The sequence below is a fragment of the Seriola lalandi genome, unplaced genomic scaffold (genome assembly GCF_002814215.2).
Source record: "Seriola lalandi dorsalis isolate HSWRI2012SDOR001 ecotype SW California unplaced genomic scaffold, Sedor1 jcf7180002054927, whole genome shotgun sequence".
Classification (NCBI taxonomy): Eukaryota; Metazoa; Chordata; class Actinopteri; order Carangiformes; family Carangidae; genus Seriola; species Seriola lalandi.
The window spans coordinates 1,788,187-1,803,182 of NW_019525479.1; the positions used below are offsets into that span (position 1 = coordinate 1,788,187).

General features: G+C 37.4%; 1 protein-coding gene across 3 annotated transcripts in view; it reads right to left on the minus strand.

Annotated features, from left to right (window-relative positions):
- Nucleotides 1-14,996, minus strand: part of nckap5l (NCK-associated protein 5-like) — a 50,458-nt gene that overhangs the window by 7,396 nt on the left and 28,066 nt on the right. For all 3 annotated transcript variants that reach the window (XM_023392987.2, XM_023392988.2, XM_023392991.2), the window contains exons 4-10: nt 13,845-13,913; nt 13,703-13,741; nt 13,487-13,606; nt 12,187-12,279; nt 9,002-11,913; nt 7,970-8,099; nt 7,616-7,688 (exon numbers count right to left, since the gene is read on the minus strand). In XM_023392987.2, the coding sequence (XP_023248755.1) occupies nt 7,616-7,688; nt 7,970-8,099; nt 9,002-11,913; nt 12,187-12,279; nt 13,487-13,606; nt 13,703-13,741; nt 13,845-13,913 (3,436 nt within the window). The remainder of the gene's footprint in view (nt 1-7,615; nt 7,689-7,969; nt 8,100-9,001; nt 11,914-12,186; nt 12,280-13,486; nt 13,607-13,702; nt 13,742-13,844; nt 13,914-14,996) is intronic.

Consider the following 14,996-nt stretch of genomic DNA (forward strand, 5'->3'; position numbering starts at 1 on the left):
TTAAAACATTACTATTTATTGCAGTTTACCAATAAATTATAAATTTAACATTCTATCACTGTTTAAGTATTCATTTTCTTGTTTTTATATATAATGTACTTTTTAAGCAATTTTTTTCTTTAATGTGCAATTTATATGGTTGTTTTAATGTCTCATCACTGCAAAACGTCTTGTAAATGCTGTTATAAGTATTGATGTAAGTGGTTGATTAATAAATTTGGGGAAAAAAAGTGTGGTGTGTGTGTTATTAAAGTTTGACATTTTTTATCAAATACTATGACAATTTCATACCATACTACAATATGACGTTTTTTTGACTTTTTATGCCATGCTATAATATGACGTTTTAAAACATACGATACTATGAAATTTTTTGACAATTTCATGCCATACTATACTGACGTTTTTTGACTTTTTATGCCATACTATACTATGACGTTTTTTGACAATTTTATGCCATACTATGACGTTTTTTGACTTTTTATGCGATGCTATAATATGACGTTTTAAAACATACGATACTATGAAATTTTTTGACAATTTTATGCCATCACCCACTGACTATGACGTTTTTTGACTTTTTATGCCATACTATAATATGACGTTTTAAAACATGCTATACTATGACGTTTTTTTTGACAATTTCAAGCCATACAATACTGTGACGTTTTATGCCATGACGTTTTTTGACAATTTTATGCCATACTATACTATGACGTTTTTTGACAATTTTATGCCATACTATACTATGACGTTTTTTTGACTTTTTATGCCATGCTATACTATGACATTTTTTGAAGTTTTAAAACATGCTATACTATGACGTTTTAATCCATACTATACTATGACGTTTTTTTGACAATTTTATGCCATACTATACTTTGACGTTTTATGCCATACTATACTATGACATTTTTTGACAATTTTATTCCATACTATACTATGACGTTTTTTGACAATTTCATGCCATATTATACTATGACGTTTTTTTGACTTTTTATGCCATGCTATACTATGACATTTTTTGAAGTTTTAAAACATGCTATACTATGACGTTTTTTTTGACAATTTCAAGCCATACAATACTGTGACGTTTTATGCCAAACTATACTATGACGTTTTTTAACAATTTTATGCCATACTATACTATGACGTTTTTTGACTTTTTATGCCATACTATACAGTGACATTTTTTTACTTTTTATGCCATACTATACTATGACGTTTTTTAACAATTTCATGCCATACTATACTATGACGTTTTTTGACGTTTTATGCCATACTATACTATGACGTTTTTTGACAATATCATGCCATACTATACTATGACGTTTTAATCCATACTATACTATGACGTTTTTTGACAATTTCATGCCATACTATACTATGACGTTTTTTTGACTTTTTATGCCATACTATACTATGACGTTTTTTAACAATTTCATGCCATACTATACTATGACGCTTTTTGAATTTTTATGCCATACTATACTATGACGTTTTTTGACAATTTCAAGTCATACTATACAATGACGTTTATTGACAATTTCATGCCATACTTTAATATGACGTTTTTTGACCTTTCATGCCATGCTATACTATGACGTTTCAATCCATACTATACTATGACGTTTTTGACAATTTCATACCATACTATATTATGACGTTTTTTGACAATTTTATGCCATACTATACTATGACGTTTTAATCCATACCATTCTATGACGTTTTTTGACAATTTTATGCCATATATGACGTTTATTGACAATTTCATGAAATACTATACTATGACGTTTTAATCCATACTATTCTATGACGTTTATTGACAATTTCATGCCATACTATACTATGACATTTATTGAAGTTTTAAAACATACTATACTATGACGTTTTTTGACTTTTTATGCCATGCTATACTATGACGTTTTTTTTTGATAATTTCAAGCCATACCATACTATGACGTTTTTTGACTTTTTATGCCATGCTATACTATGACGTTTTTTGACAATTTTATGCCATACTATACTATGACGTTTTTTTGACATTTTATGCCATGCTATACTATGACATTTTTTGAAGTTTTAAAACATGCTATACTATGACGTTTTAATCCATACTATACTATGACGTTTTTTGACAATTTTATGCCATACTATACTATGACGTTTTTTTGACTTTTTATGCAATGCTATAATATGACGTTTTAAAACATACTATACTATGACATTTTTTGACAATTTTATGCCATACTATACTATGACGTTTTTTGACAATTTTATGCCATACTATACTATGACGTTTTTTTTACTTTTTATGCCATGCTATACTATGACATTTTTTGAAGTTTTAAAACATGCTATACTATGACGTTTTAATCCATACTATACTATGACGTTTTTTGACAATTTCATGCCATACTATACTATGACGTTTTTTGACAATTTTATGCCATACTATACTATGACGTTTTTTGACTTTTTATGCCATGCTATAATATGACGTTTTAAAACATACGATACTATGACATTTTTTGACAATTTTATGCTATACTATACTATGACGTTTTTTGACTTCTTATGCCATGCTATACTATGACGTTTTTTTGACAATTTCAAGCCATACTATACTGTGACGTTTTATACCATACTATACTATGACATTTTTTGACAATTTTATGCCATACTATGACGTTTTTTGACAATTTCATGCCATATTATACTATGACGTTTTTTTGACTTTTTATGCCATGCTATACTATGACGTTTTAATCCATACTATACAATGACGTTTTTTGAAGTTTTAAAACATACTATACTATGACGTTTTTTGACTTTTTATGCCATGCTATAATATGATGTTTTAAAACATGCTATACTATGACGTTTTTTTTTGACAATTTCAAGCCATACAATACTGTGACGTTTTATGCCATGATGTTTTTTGACAATTTCATGCCATACTATACTATGACGTTTTTTGACGTTTTATGCCATACTATACTATGACGTTTTTTGACTTTTTATGCCATACTATACTATGACGTTTTTTGACAATTTCATGCCATACTATACTATGATGTTTTTTGACTTTTCAAGCCATACTATACTGTGACGTTTTATACCATACTATACTATGACATTTTTTGACAATTTTATACCATACTATGACGTTTTTTTGACAATTTTATGCCATACTATACTATGACGTTTTTTGACTTTTTATGCCATGCTATAATATGACGTTTTAAAACATGCTATACTATGACGTTTTTTTGACAATTTCAAGCCATACTATACTGTGACGTTTTAATCCATACTATACTATGACGTTTTTTGACAATTTCATGCCATACTATACTATGACGTTTTTTGACTTTTTATGCCATGCTATACTATGACGTTTTAATCCATAACGTACTATGACGTTTTTTGACAACTTCAAGTCATACTATACTATGACGTTTTAATCCATACTATACAATGACGTTTATTGACAATTTCATGCCATACTTTAATATGACGTTTTTTGACTTTTTATGCCATACTTTAATATGACGTTTTTTGACCTTTCATGCAATACTATATTATGACGTTTTTTGACAATTTCATGCCATACTATACTATGACGTTTTAATCCATACCATTCTATGACGTTTTTTGACAATTTTATGCTATATATGACGTTTATTGACAATTTCATGACATACTATACTATGACGCTTTTTGAATTTTTAAACCATAATATACTATGACGTTTTTTTTACGTTTTATGCCATACGTTTTTTTTTACGTTTTATGCCATACTATACTATGACGTTTATTGACAATTTCATGCCATACTATACTATGACGTTTTTTTTGATAATTTCAAGCCATACCATACTATGACATTTTTTGACTTTTTATGCCATACTATACTATGACGTTTATTGACAATTTGATGCCATACTATACTATGAAATTTTTTGACTTTTTATGCCATATTATACTATGATTTTTTAATCCATACTATACAATGACATTTATTGACAATTTTATGCCATACTTTAATATGACGTTTTTTGACCTTTTATGTCATGCTATACTATGACGTTTTAATCCATACTATACTATGACGTTTTTTGACTTTTTATGCCATGCTGTACTATGACGTTTTAAAACATACTATACTGTGACGTTTTTTGACAATTTCATGTCATACTATACTATGACGTTTTTTGACAATTTCATGCCATACTATACTATGACGTTTTTTGACAATTTAATGCCATACTATACTATGACGTTTTTTGACAATTTCAAGTCATACTATACAGTGACGTTTATTGACAATTTCATGCCATACTTTAATATGACGTTTTTTGACGTTTTAATCCATACTATTCTATGACGTTTTTTGACAATTTATGCCATACTATACTATGACGTTTTAATCCATACTATTCTATGATGTTTTTTGACAATTTTATGCCATACTATGCTATGACGTTTTTTTACAATTTTATGCCATACTATACTATGACGTTTTAATCCATACTATTCTATGACGTTTTTTGACAATTTCATGCCATACTATACTATGACGTTTTAATCCATACTATGCTATGACGTTTTTTTGACAATTTTATGCCATACTATGCTATGACGTTTTTTGGACAATTTTATGCCATATTATGCTATGACGTTTTTTGATTTTTTATGCCATACTATACTATGATGGTTTTTTTACTTTTTATGCCATGCTATACTATGACGTTTTTTGACTTTTTATGCCATGCTGTACTATGACGTTTTAAAACATACTATACTGTGACTTTTTATGCCATACTATACTATGACGTTTTTTTGACTTTTTATGCCATACTATACTATGACGTTTTTTGACTTTTTATGCCATGCTGTACTATGACGTTTTAAAACATACTATACTGTGACGTTTATTGACAATTTAATGCCATACTATACTATGACGTTTTTTTTGATAATTTCAAGCCATACCATACTATGACGTTTTTTGACTTTTTATGCCATGCCATACTATGACGTTTTTTTTGATAATTTCAAGCCATACCATACTATGACATTTTTTGACTTTTTATGCTATACTATACTATGACGTTTATTGACAATTTGATGCCATACTATACTATGAAATTTTTTGACTTTTTATGCCATATTATACTATGATTTTTTAATCCATACTATACAATGACATTTATTGACAATTTTATGCCATACTTTAATATGACGTTTTTTGACCTTTTATGCCATGCTATACTATGACGTTTTAATCCATACTATACTATGACGTTTTTTGACTTTTTATGCCATGCTGTACTATGACGTTTTAAAACATACTATACTATGACGTTTTTTGACAATTTCATGCCATACTATACTATGACGTTTTTTGACAATTTAATGCCATACTATACTATGATTTTTTAATCCATACTATACTATGACGTTTTTTGACAATTTCAAGTCATACTATACAGTGACGTTTATTGACAATTTCATGCCATACTTTAATATGACGTTTTTTGACGTTTTAATCCATATTATTCTATGACGTTTTTTGACAATTTATTCCATACTATACTATGACGTTTTAATCCATACTATACTATGACGTTTTTTGACAATTTCATGCCATACTATGCTATGACGTTTTTTTACAATTTTATGCCATACTGTACTATGATGTTTTAATCCATACTATTCTATGATGTTTTTTGACAATTTTATGCCATACTATACTATGACGTTTTAATCCATACTATTCTATGACGTTTTTTGACAATTTCATGCCATACTATACTATGACGTTTTAATCCATACTATGCTATGACGTTTTTTTGACAATTTTATGCCATACTATGCTATGACGTTTTTTGGACAATTTTATGCCATACTATGCTATGACGTTTTTTTGACAATTTTATGCCATACTATGCTATGACGTTTTTTGGACAATTTTATGCCATACTATGCTATGACGTTTTTTTGACAATTTTATGCCATACTATGCTATGACGTTTTTTGGACAATTTTATGCCATACTATGCTATGACGTTTTTTGACTTTTTATGCCATACTATACTATGATGTTTTTTTTACTTTTTATGCCATGCTATACTATGACGTTTTTTTGACTTTTTATGCCATGCTATACTATGACATTTTTTGACAATTTCAAGTCATACTATACAATGACGTTTATTGACAATTTAATGCCATACTATACTATGACGTTTATTGACAATTTCATGCCTTACTATACTATGACGTTTATTGACAATTTCATGCCATACTATACTATGACATTTATTGACAATTTCCATTTTTATGCCTTACTATACTGCAACTTTTTTTTGCCTTACTATACAATGACGTTTTTTTGCCATTTTCATGCCAAGCTGACATTTGTTGACATTTTTATGATATACTATACTATGATGTTTTTTGCAATTTTTATGCCTTACTATAGTATGATGTTTTTTGACATATTTATGCCTTAGGATAGTATGACATTTCTTGCCATTTTTATGCTTTACTATACTGTGACGTTTGACATTATTTTGCCTTACTATTCTGACGTTTTTTTTTTAATTTTTAAGCCAGACTATACCATGATGTTTTTTGCCATTTAATGCTTTACTATACTATGACGTTTTTTGCCTTAATATACTATCTGGTTTTTATGCCTTACTATACTGTGACTTTTTTTGACTTTTTTTTTGCCTTACTACACTATGACATTTTTTGACATTTTTATGCCAAACTAGGGGGGTTGTTGCGTCCCTACCAATGTTGAGATTCCCTTGCTATATATCTTATCTTTTCCTGCAACACCAGAATCGACTTTCCTCAGGGGTCTTGCCTTGTTTATTTAACTCTGCTATGGTTACAAAGGTGTGAGCTAATTTGCTAGTCATGTTTAAGTAAAAACCCTTATGGTGTGCCAGAGATTTGCAGTGCTGGAGGAAGTATTCTGATCCTGTACTTGAGTAAAGTATTAATATCAAGGCAAGGTCTAAGGACTGAGTTTTTGTTTACTCCATTGATAAGACCCTCAGGGCTGTATAAATGAAATTGATTTGACTAAACTAACTATAACTATTCTGGAGCAACTATTATTTTAATTTTCAATTAATCTACAAGTTTTTTTCGATTCATTGTTTGGTCTGTAAAATGTCAGAAAATAGTTTTCAGCCCAAAGTGACGTCTCAAATTAACTTGTTCTGTCCAGCCCACAGCAGAAAACTCTAAGATATTCAGTTTACAATCAAAGAAGAGAACGGAAGGCAGAATTTATATATATTTTTGGATTTTTGAACATCCTCATAATCTTTTATGTATTAATCTTCTGTTTATCAACTCATAGTTTATGGGAGTGGGAGAGTAGTACGTCTGGTATTTAATTAATCAAATCATCCTTTCAGCTCTGATTTGTTTATGTATTTACTTCTCACTCTGTGTTGACATACTCGTTTACTTATTTTCAGATTAGGTCCAAATAAATCTGGTTTGATCTTCCATGAGGTCACAATCCTAATAAATTTCACAATATGTACCACGCTCCTCTGTTGAATTCCCAGCTGACTCCTCTTACCTGCAAAGTGTTGAGAGTGAACCGAATCTGCGAGGTTTTCATCTGACGTGATCTTGCCAATTCTATCTGATCCCTGCATGAAAGAACAACAGAGCAGCAGATGGAGCAGTGAGTGAACTGAAAGTCAGCTCTTCACATCAGTATGCAACAATGATTTGGATGCCAAGTTTAGACTTGAAAGTTGATACTATGTTGAACAGATTTTCCTGATGAACACTGAAAACCTGAGAGTTCGATACATTAAATCAAAGAGTTGTGTTTTTCATGTACTCCTTCTGGTCAGTTTGTTTTATCACTAAATCTTGTCAGTCTGTGTCTACAGAGAAATAATTAGTTGTGTAATTGAAGATGCACCTTCTCCATGTCGTCACGACTGGTGGTGTGACTGATGATGTCGCTCTGCTGAGTGAACACCGGTTTGGACGTCTTACAGTCGAAGGAGAGCCGGCGCTGGGGCACGCTGATCATGTCCTTCCCATCCACTCTGTAGCCACAAAACACAAGCTTTCAATTAATATCTCCAGGCTTTTATTTATGTCTTATTGCTGCTAATCAGAACTGCTTGGCTGTGTTTGGATACTGTTGCTGTATCATTGTCCAAGTGTTTTGCTCTGTAACTTGTGCTCTTTTTTTGAGGATTCTTATGTTGTTGCTACAGATGTCTGTATTGTGTTTTCTTGTCTCTGTCACACCATTGGTTCCATCTCACCAAAGGACTGCAAATAAAATTAAATTAACATGTCCTTAAATAAAATAAAATAAATAAATGAAGTGAAAAGGTTTAAATACTATCTGACATTTTTGGAAAAACATCTATTTGCTTTCAGGCTGAGACATAGATGAAAAGATCAATACCACTCATGCACACTCATTTACATGCTGTAAATATGAAGCTCAGACAGAATGAGTGTAAGAGAGACTATCATTCTTGCAATGATATGAGGATCCTGAAATGCTTTGCTCAGACAGAATCAGGAGACTCAGAGATTTCAAACAATGTATAGTTTGTCAAGGTTGTGTAACGATTAAGTCTAGTACAGAACAAAACACACACCTAAAGTAGCACTACCAAGGCCAAAGTATCCCATTCATGGTCAACCTATCAACAATGACTCAGACAGAATAAACAAAATAAAAACTGAGAATAGACACTAAAAATAAGACCATGACATTAACTTTTATATGTACTGATTTTATACTGTACAGTGATAGTAGTACACATTGTGTACATTAGTGGAAGTCAAGTAGATTAATGGTAATGAACTTCTCGTCTAACTCATCAAGAAAGAAAATAAGTACATTTCCCAAAATGTGAAACTGGTCCTTTAAAGCTATAGTTTGTTGTTCCACCAGCTTTACAAGCCACTTGTCCTGTTGAGTTCTCACCTGTTTAGCAGCTGTTGCATGAAGTTGTCAGAGCGCGCTCCCCTGTACATGACAGCCAGCTGTCCCTGAGCTTGGTCCATCACCACCTCACAGGAGTGACCCCTGCCTGACCTCTCCACGTACGCCCTCTCCTCCTCCAGGGCTCTCCTCAGCCCCTCTGCCTTCTCCATCAGGGTCGAGATGTTCAGACCCTCCACGCCTTCTTTACACCTGGTGGCCATTTTCACAGAGTCCCTGCCCACCGAGGGGATGTTGATCTTCCACTCCTTCTTCTCATCCTTTGCTTTGGTTGCGTCGGTCTTCCGGCTCAGTGCAGGCAGCTTACTCTTCTTCAGACCGAACCAGCTTGCGATGCCGTTGGAGGCTTTCTGCTTGACCTCGCCGCCCGGCCCTCCTCTGTCCTGCTCCTGAAGTTTCAACACGTTCTCCTCGATGCCCTTCATCACCTTCTGCTCGATGGCCGACTGCGGGCTGGGCGCCGGCTGCAAAGGCTTCTCCCCCTCTGATGTTGGAGGTCTCGGAGGAGGAGGTGGCAGGCTGTCTCCATACATCGGATTCTTTTTCCCTTTCCCGCTGATCTTGGTCCTCTCCTCTGATTTGGACGAGTAACGTGGAGCCTCTGCGGGCTTCCCCCCTCTGTGGACGGACGGGCCTTGACAAGGCTTGGACGGTGACTTTGGAGGGATTTTGTTAGGGCTGTTGCTACTGTGAGGACCAGGTTTAACGTTATAGGCCAGATTCAGGGAGCCAGGACACTTGATGTTGTTGCGTAGTACCTGCGGAGCATCTGTGTTGGGGGATGGCAGACCTATTTTGCTCTTGGAGCCTTCTGGCTTGATCACACACAGTTCTTGTTTCACCACTGCCGCTCCAGACGACTGAGATTTTATCACTTGTTCGTACAGCTGAGATGACCCCGGATACTTCAAACCACCACCGCTACCTTTAGGTTTACCATCCAGAGAGTCTGTGTATTTTGGATGTCTCTGCTCCTCTTTATGGAGCTCCATGGGCCTCTCCACTGTCTTACTCCTCTCCTCCCCAAAGGTTCCTTCATTCGCCGTGTCGACTGGCCTGAGACCGCCCTGTAAATCCTCAGAGCTCCTCAGCTTTCCCAGTGCAGCCAGTCTGTCTTTGAAGGCGTGGTGACTGGAGTCGGCCTGGGATCTGGCTGCCCCGGTCGCAGGCCTCTTGGGGATGGAAGAGGAGTCGCTCCTCCTGACTGGAGGTGGAGGCGGCGGCTGGGCGACCTCAGAGCTTTGCACAGTCACCTCCCGTATGTCAGTCTCCTGTTTCTCTCTGGTTCGTGAGTAGTTAGCTCGGCCCTGAGCTTTACTGAGGGCGGAGGAGTTGGGTAGGCTGTGATGGTTAACCCACACTGGGCTGTCCGAATCCTCCTCATCATCTGATGTGGACTCTGACGTAGAGGAGGACGACTGCTTTCGTTGAGGAGCGGGATTCAGGACGCTCTCTGGTAGCGATTTAACAAGCTTCCTCTCGCCACCGTTCGCCTTTGTTTGAGATGGAAGAGTGGTTCTTTTCTCGTGGCTCTGGGTTGGTTCCTCCTCTCTGGAGCTGCTAGACATATCACAGACATTTTCATAATGAGGGACCCTTTGGGATACTTTGGGTGAGGAAGAGGATGCAGAGGAGGGAGCGCCCATCTTTGAGCCAGCGCTGGCTTTAGGTGCAGACAGGCTGCTGTAGCTTATTTCCTTAGCAGGCGGGGAGCAGACGTCTTCAGGCTGCGGAGGGGAGGTGGGTGCCGAGTGCGTGGCAGGGTAGGACTCAGACCTGGAGGGTGGCGGAGGGGGCTGCCTGCACCGCTCTGTGGTGGTGGCTCTGCGCGTGGGAACAGGAGAGTGGTACACCTCGTAGTTATTGGTGCGACAGGGAATCCTGGAGTTGCGGGTGAGCTGGGGGCTCAGACGGACAGCAGAGGTCGAAGCCTGAGGCTTCTCCCCCATCGAGGGGATCTTTAAAAACTTGAGCAGTTTGGACGGGGAGTTGATGGCGGCAGCCTTGACATCGCTGAGGCAGGAGGGGCTGGGGCTGACGGAGGCACTGGCTCTCACAGAGGAGGCCTCCTGGTCTGTGCTGTCTTTCTCTGGGGTGGACGAGGGGTCATCCGACATAGCGTTGCTGGAGAGCGCCAAGCCATTGTGAACGCCATCACTCGTGTCCATGTCACAGTGTGAGATCTCCTTCACAGAACTGGGCAAGTGGGAGGTGGGACAGAAACCAGTGAGCTCCTCGGAGTCGCTGGCGTTTAGACAACCCTCTGAATTATCCTGCTGCTGCTCCACTGCCATCACCTCCAGGCTCTGATCGGCTGCTTCTGTGACTGATGAGTGGGCGGCGGCGCCTGCTGGTTGCTGGTGGGCTTCATTCTTGGTGCATTGTTTAGACGGGGGGACAGACTCCGCTGTTCTGCTCTTACTGTGACATTCGCTCATAGCAGCTGCAGGAACTACGTGGCTCTGGGTGGCGGAGGTGGCTTTCGAGGGACTACAGACGTGGTTGCACGGCTTTGGAGGACTGTCCGGGCTCCTCTTGCAATGTAAACAGCAGGTGCTCCCTCCCTCACACTTCACCGCCCCGTCGCCGTTGACATGCTGGTGCGTGTCAGTGTCGGAGCAGGAGCAGTGGCAGTGTGTGTGGTGGGATTTGCACTGTAGCGGAAGAGGGTCCGCGGTGGCCAAAACGGCCTCTGTGGACATGAGCACTTGGCTGTAGTCGCAGAAAGACAAGCTCGCGGTGGACGGGTGGAACTTGAGGGGGTCCGTCTCCTCCATCTTGCGCAGGACCTCCAGGATGTGTGCTTTCTTCTTGAAGAAGGGTGACAGGGCCTCCATGGAGGTGGCTGGGCCCCGAGGGCCCGGGGAGGCATGTTGTGTGCGGTAGCCATTTCCCTTTGGATAGAAAAAGATCTCTATCAACACACAATCACTGTTGACAAACATTTTAGTTCATCAAGACCTTTGAGTGCATGCGTACAGGAAGTGAGTGCAGGGGAGATTAGCAGCGGGAGTCTTATTTAAAGCACAATAGTGGAAAAATAGAGCAAATGTCAGAGCGCGTTGTAACGCCACACACTGTGGTCTCATTCAGAGGCCATGATATAACACTACTGTTCCCCTCTTAATGTCGGGTAAAGTTTTGCCGGTCGGCTGCGTGATAATCACCTTGGCTTGTGCTTCAGTCTGTGCAGGCTCCACCTGTTTGGCAGAGTCATTGTGCAGCTGTGCATTGTAGTCTGGGAGGGGTCCTGCATGGACCTGTAACAAGAGATTCATGAGGCAATTATGATGACATTGTATACACTACAGGCTATTGTATACACAGACAAATAGGAGCTACATTATCCCGGCATCTGTTGGAACAATATAGAGCAGAGGTGAAGAGACTCAGATCCATTACTGGCTCATCCGTGTTTGAAAGAATGAGGCTGAGGTGAAATGAGCAGCTCCATCTGGTCCCAAGAATCAGAGCTGTGCACTGACACACAGGCGGTGGCGGAAAGTGACTCAAGTACTGCTCTTGAGTTCATTTTTGAGGTCTTGTCTTTCATTTTGAACTACTTTTACTCCTCTACACTTACAATATATTTCTTAGACAGCTGTGGTTACTGGTTACTTTTACATAAGATCATCATTTGTTTTAGATTTAGGGCCAGAAAGTGGAATTCTTTATCAGAGAGTTTTTACTTTACTTTTAAATACTTTAAATCTAGCTAGCTAAAAAGGGCTGAAGGATACTGAGAACAGCTGCCGCTGACCTGAGCTTATAATAATAATAATAATAATAATAATAATAAGTTAAGCTACCTAACTTTTACATTGTTGTATTACTACTTTTACTTAAAGGTCCATATTTTACACTTTTTCTGTGTTTTATTTTAAGTGTTATAAATTTATGATAGTTTTAAGATATATTTGTGGTTTTAAGAACCAAAAACCATCTCAATGTAGTTTTACATCTCCTCTAAGGTTTCTCTCTGGAGCTCTAGCAACAAAAGGTCGGTGAGCCAATCAGAAGAGAAGCTCAGAGTCTCTCTTCTGATTGGCTCACTGTTTTTCAGAGTGACTGAATAAAAATTCAGCAAATTTCACGTAAACATTCAGAGAAACCAAATCCCGCAAGGCTGGATGGTGGGTCCAGGTGGGCGGGGCTTGGGGCATGGCTGAGGGTATTGACTGCTTTGTTGTGACATCACAAATGGCTTATTTTAAAGGCTCGGTTTCTGAATACAGGCTGTGTGCATTTTGACTGTTATTCAACTTCATATTACTTCACTGTCTTTGGTGGTTTTTATTGTATCTGTTCTTGTTGTGTATAATGCAGGAATGCAGGTTCCCTCCCTGTATGCTGAGTATTGTATATGGAGAGAATGACTGTGTTGAACCTTGATCTGAGTGCTTGTTCGACCACAGCTGTTTATGAGACTGAATCATTTATGAATCACCACAGAGGAAGCCCATTTACCTGGTAGTGAGCCGTGGGGTGGTTGGGCAGTTTCTGCTGAAAAAGCTCACAAAGCGCTCGGTTCTGTCTCTCCAGGTCAAACACCAACATCTTCAGCTTGATGCACTCCTCTCTCAGATCCTGTTCAGTGACAGACGAGGAAGTGAGACCTCAGTCTATTACATTACAGTAAAAGAATCAGAGCACAGGCAGGAATGGAGGTTCGTGTCGTGTTACCTTTTGATTGAGCAGAGCTTGGACCACGTGGTTGGCCACCTGATAACAGAAGAAAACACATTGGGTTCAGTGACTTAGCTGTTGTGGATGTACAGTCACTGTTTGTTTCTGAATGTATTCATATTGAACAACATGAACTCACCTCATCCAGGCATCTCTCGTAAGCCTCTCTCTGACTCTCGTTCGCCAACATCAGAGCAGAGTTCTCAGCCTGAGAGGAAAAGGGTAAAAAAAACAAAACATGTTCATCAGAAAAATACAGTCAATGCTTTGGTAAGTTTATGCTGTTTTGTTATATTATATTATGATCTGATATTTACTGTGTCGTGCACTCATTCAAATAACCAGACTGCAAGGACATAAGAAAACAAAAAATACAGTTGCAGTGGTGAGCATAACTTCCTACATATAGCATTATGCTAGAAATAACTTTGTATTCTGTCTGAAAACACAACTCAACACAACTTTCATAATCATCCATCCAGAGGAACTAATCAGAAATAAAGTACATTTTACAAAAACAGGGATCATTAATAAACTGGTGCTTGTGCCGATTTTTTGATTTTTCTTGTCGAGTTTCTGGGTATGGGCTTTACAAACTGGCCATGGATATAAAAGTTGTGCCATATGACGCATTGGTTTGTGTATATAAATAAACAGTAAATACAAAGTGTAGCCCATAATCATTGTATAAATAAGACATTAAAGGGACTTCATCTTCAGTCTCACTTCTTTCACATAATAAACTAAGTCTTGTCTCTTCAGACCATGAAACCTTCCTGTTTCTACAGCTGGTGTTTGTTCGTAATTTAGGTTTGTACCAAACATCATGCTAATACTGAGCATCATGAATATTACACTGTAAACTGCTTTTCATAAATCAGAAATGAATAATACTAAAGAGGATTTTTCAAGATATGATTTACAACAGCAGTTTACACTCAAAAACAGAAAATTTAAACTACGAGAGGAACATTTTAGCAAAATGTCGACATGTTTAAATCCAATTTTTCCCGCAATCACCTGAATAAACTAAACTGCCTTTTTTTTTTTACATTTTAAATTTAACAACACAACCTGTTTGCAGGGGAGCAATGGGTGTGTTTTTTAAAAATGTATCTGTATCTTTTTCAATGTTTGCTGTGGTTTCCATGGATACGGATGATGGAGGGACAGAAAGAGTTTGACAGTTTTGACCGTCATGGTGGGATTGAGCAGCTCACAAAAATCACACTCAATTACATTTCAATTTGTTGAACTGCTCATTAGCATTTTAATCCAGACGTGGCCTGTG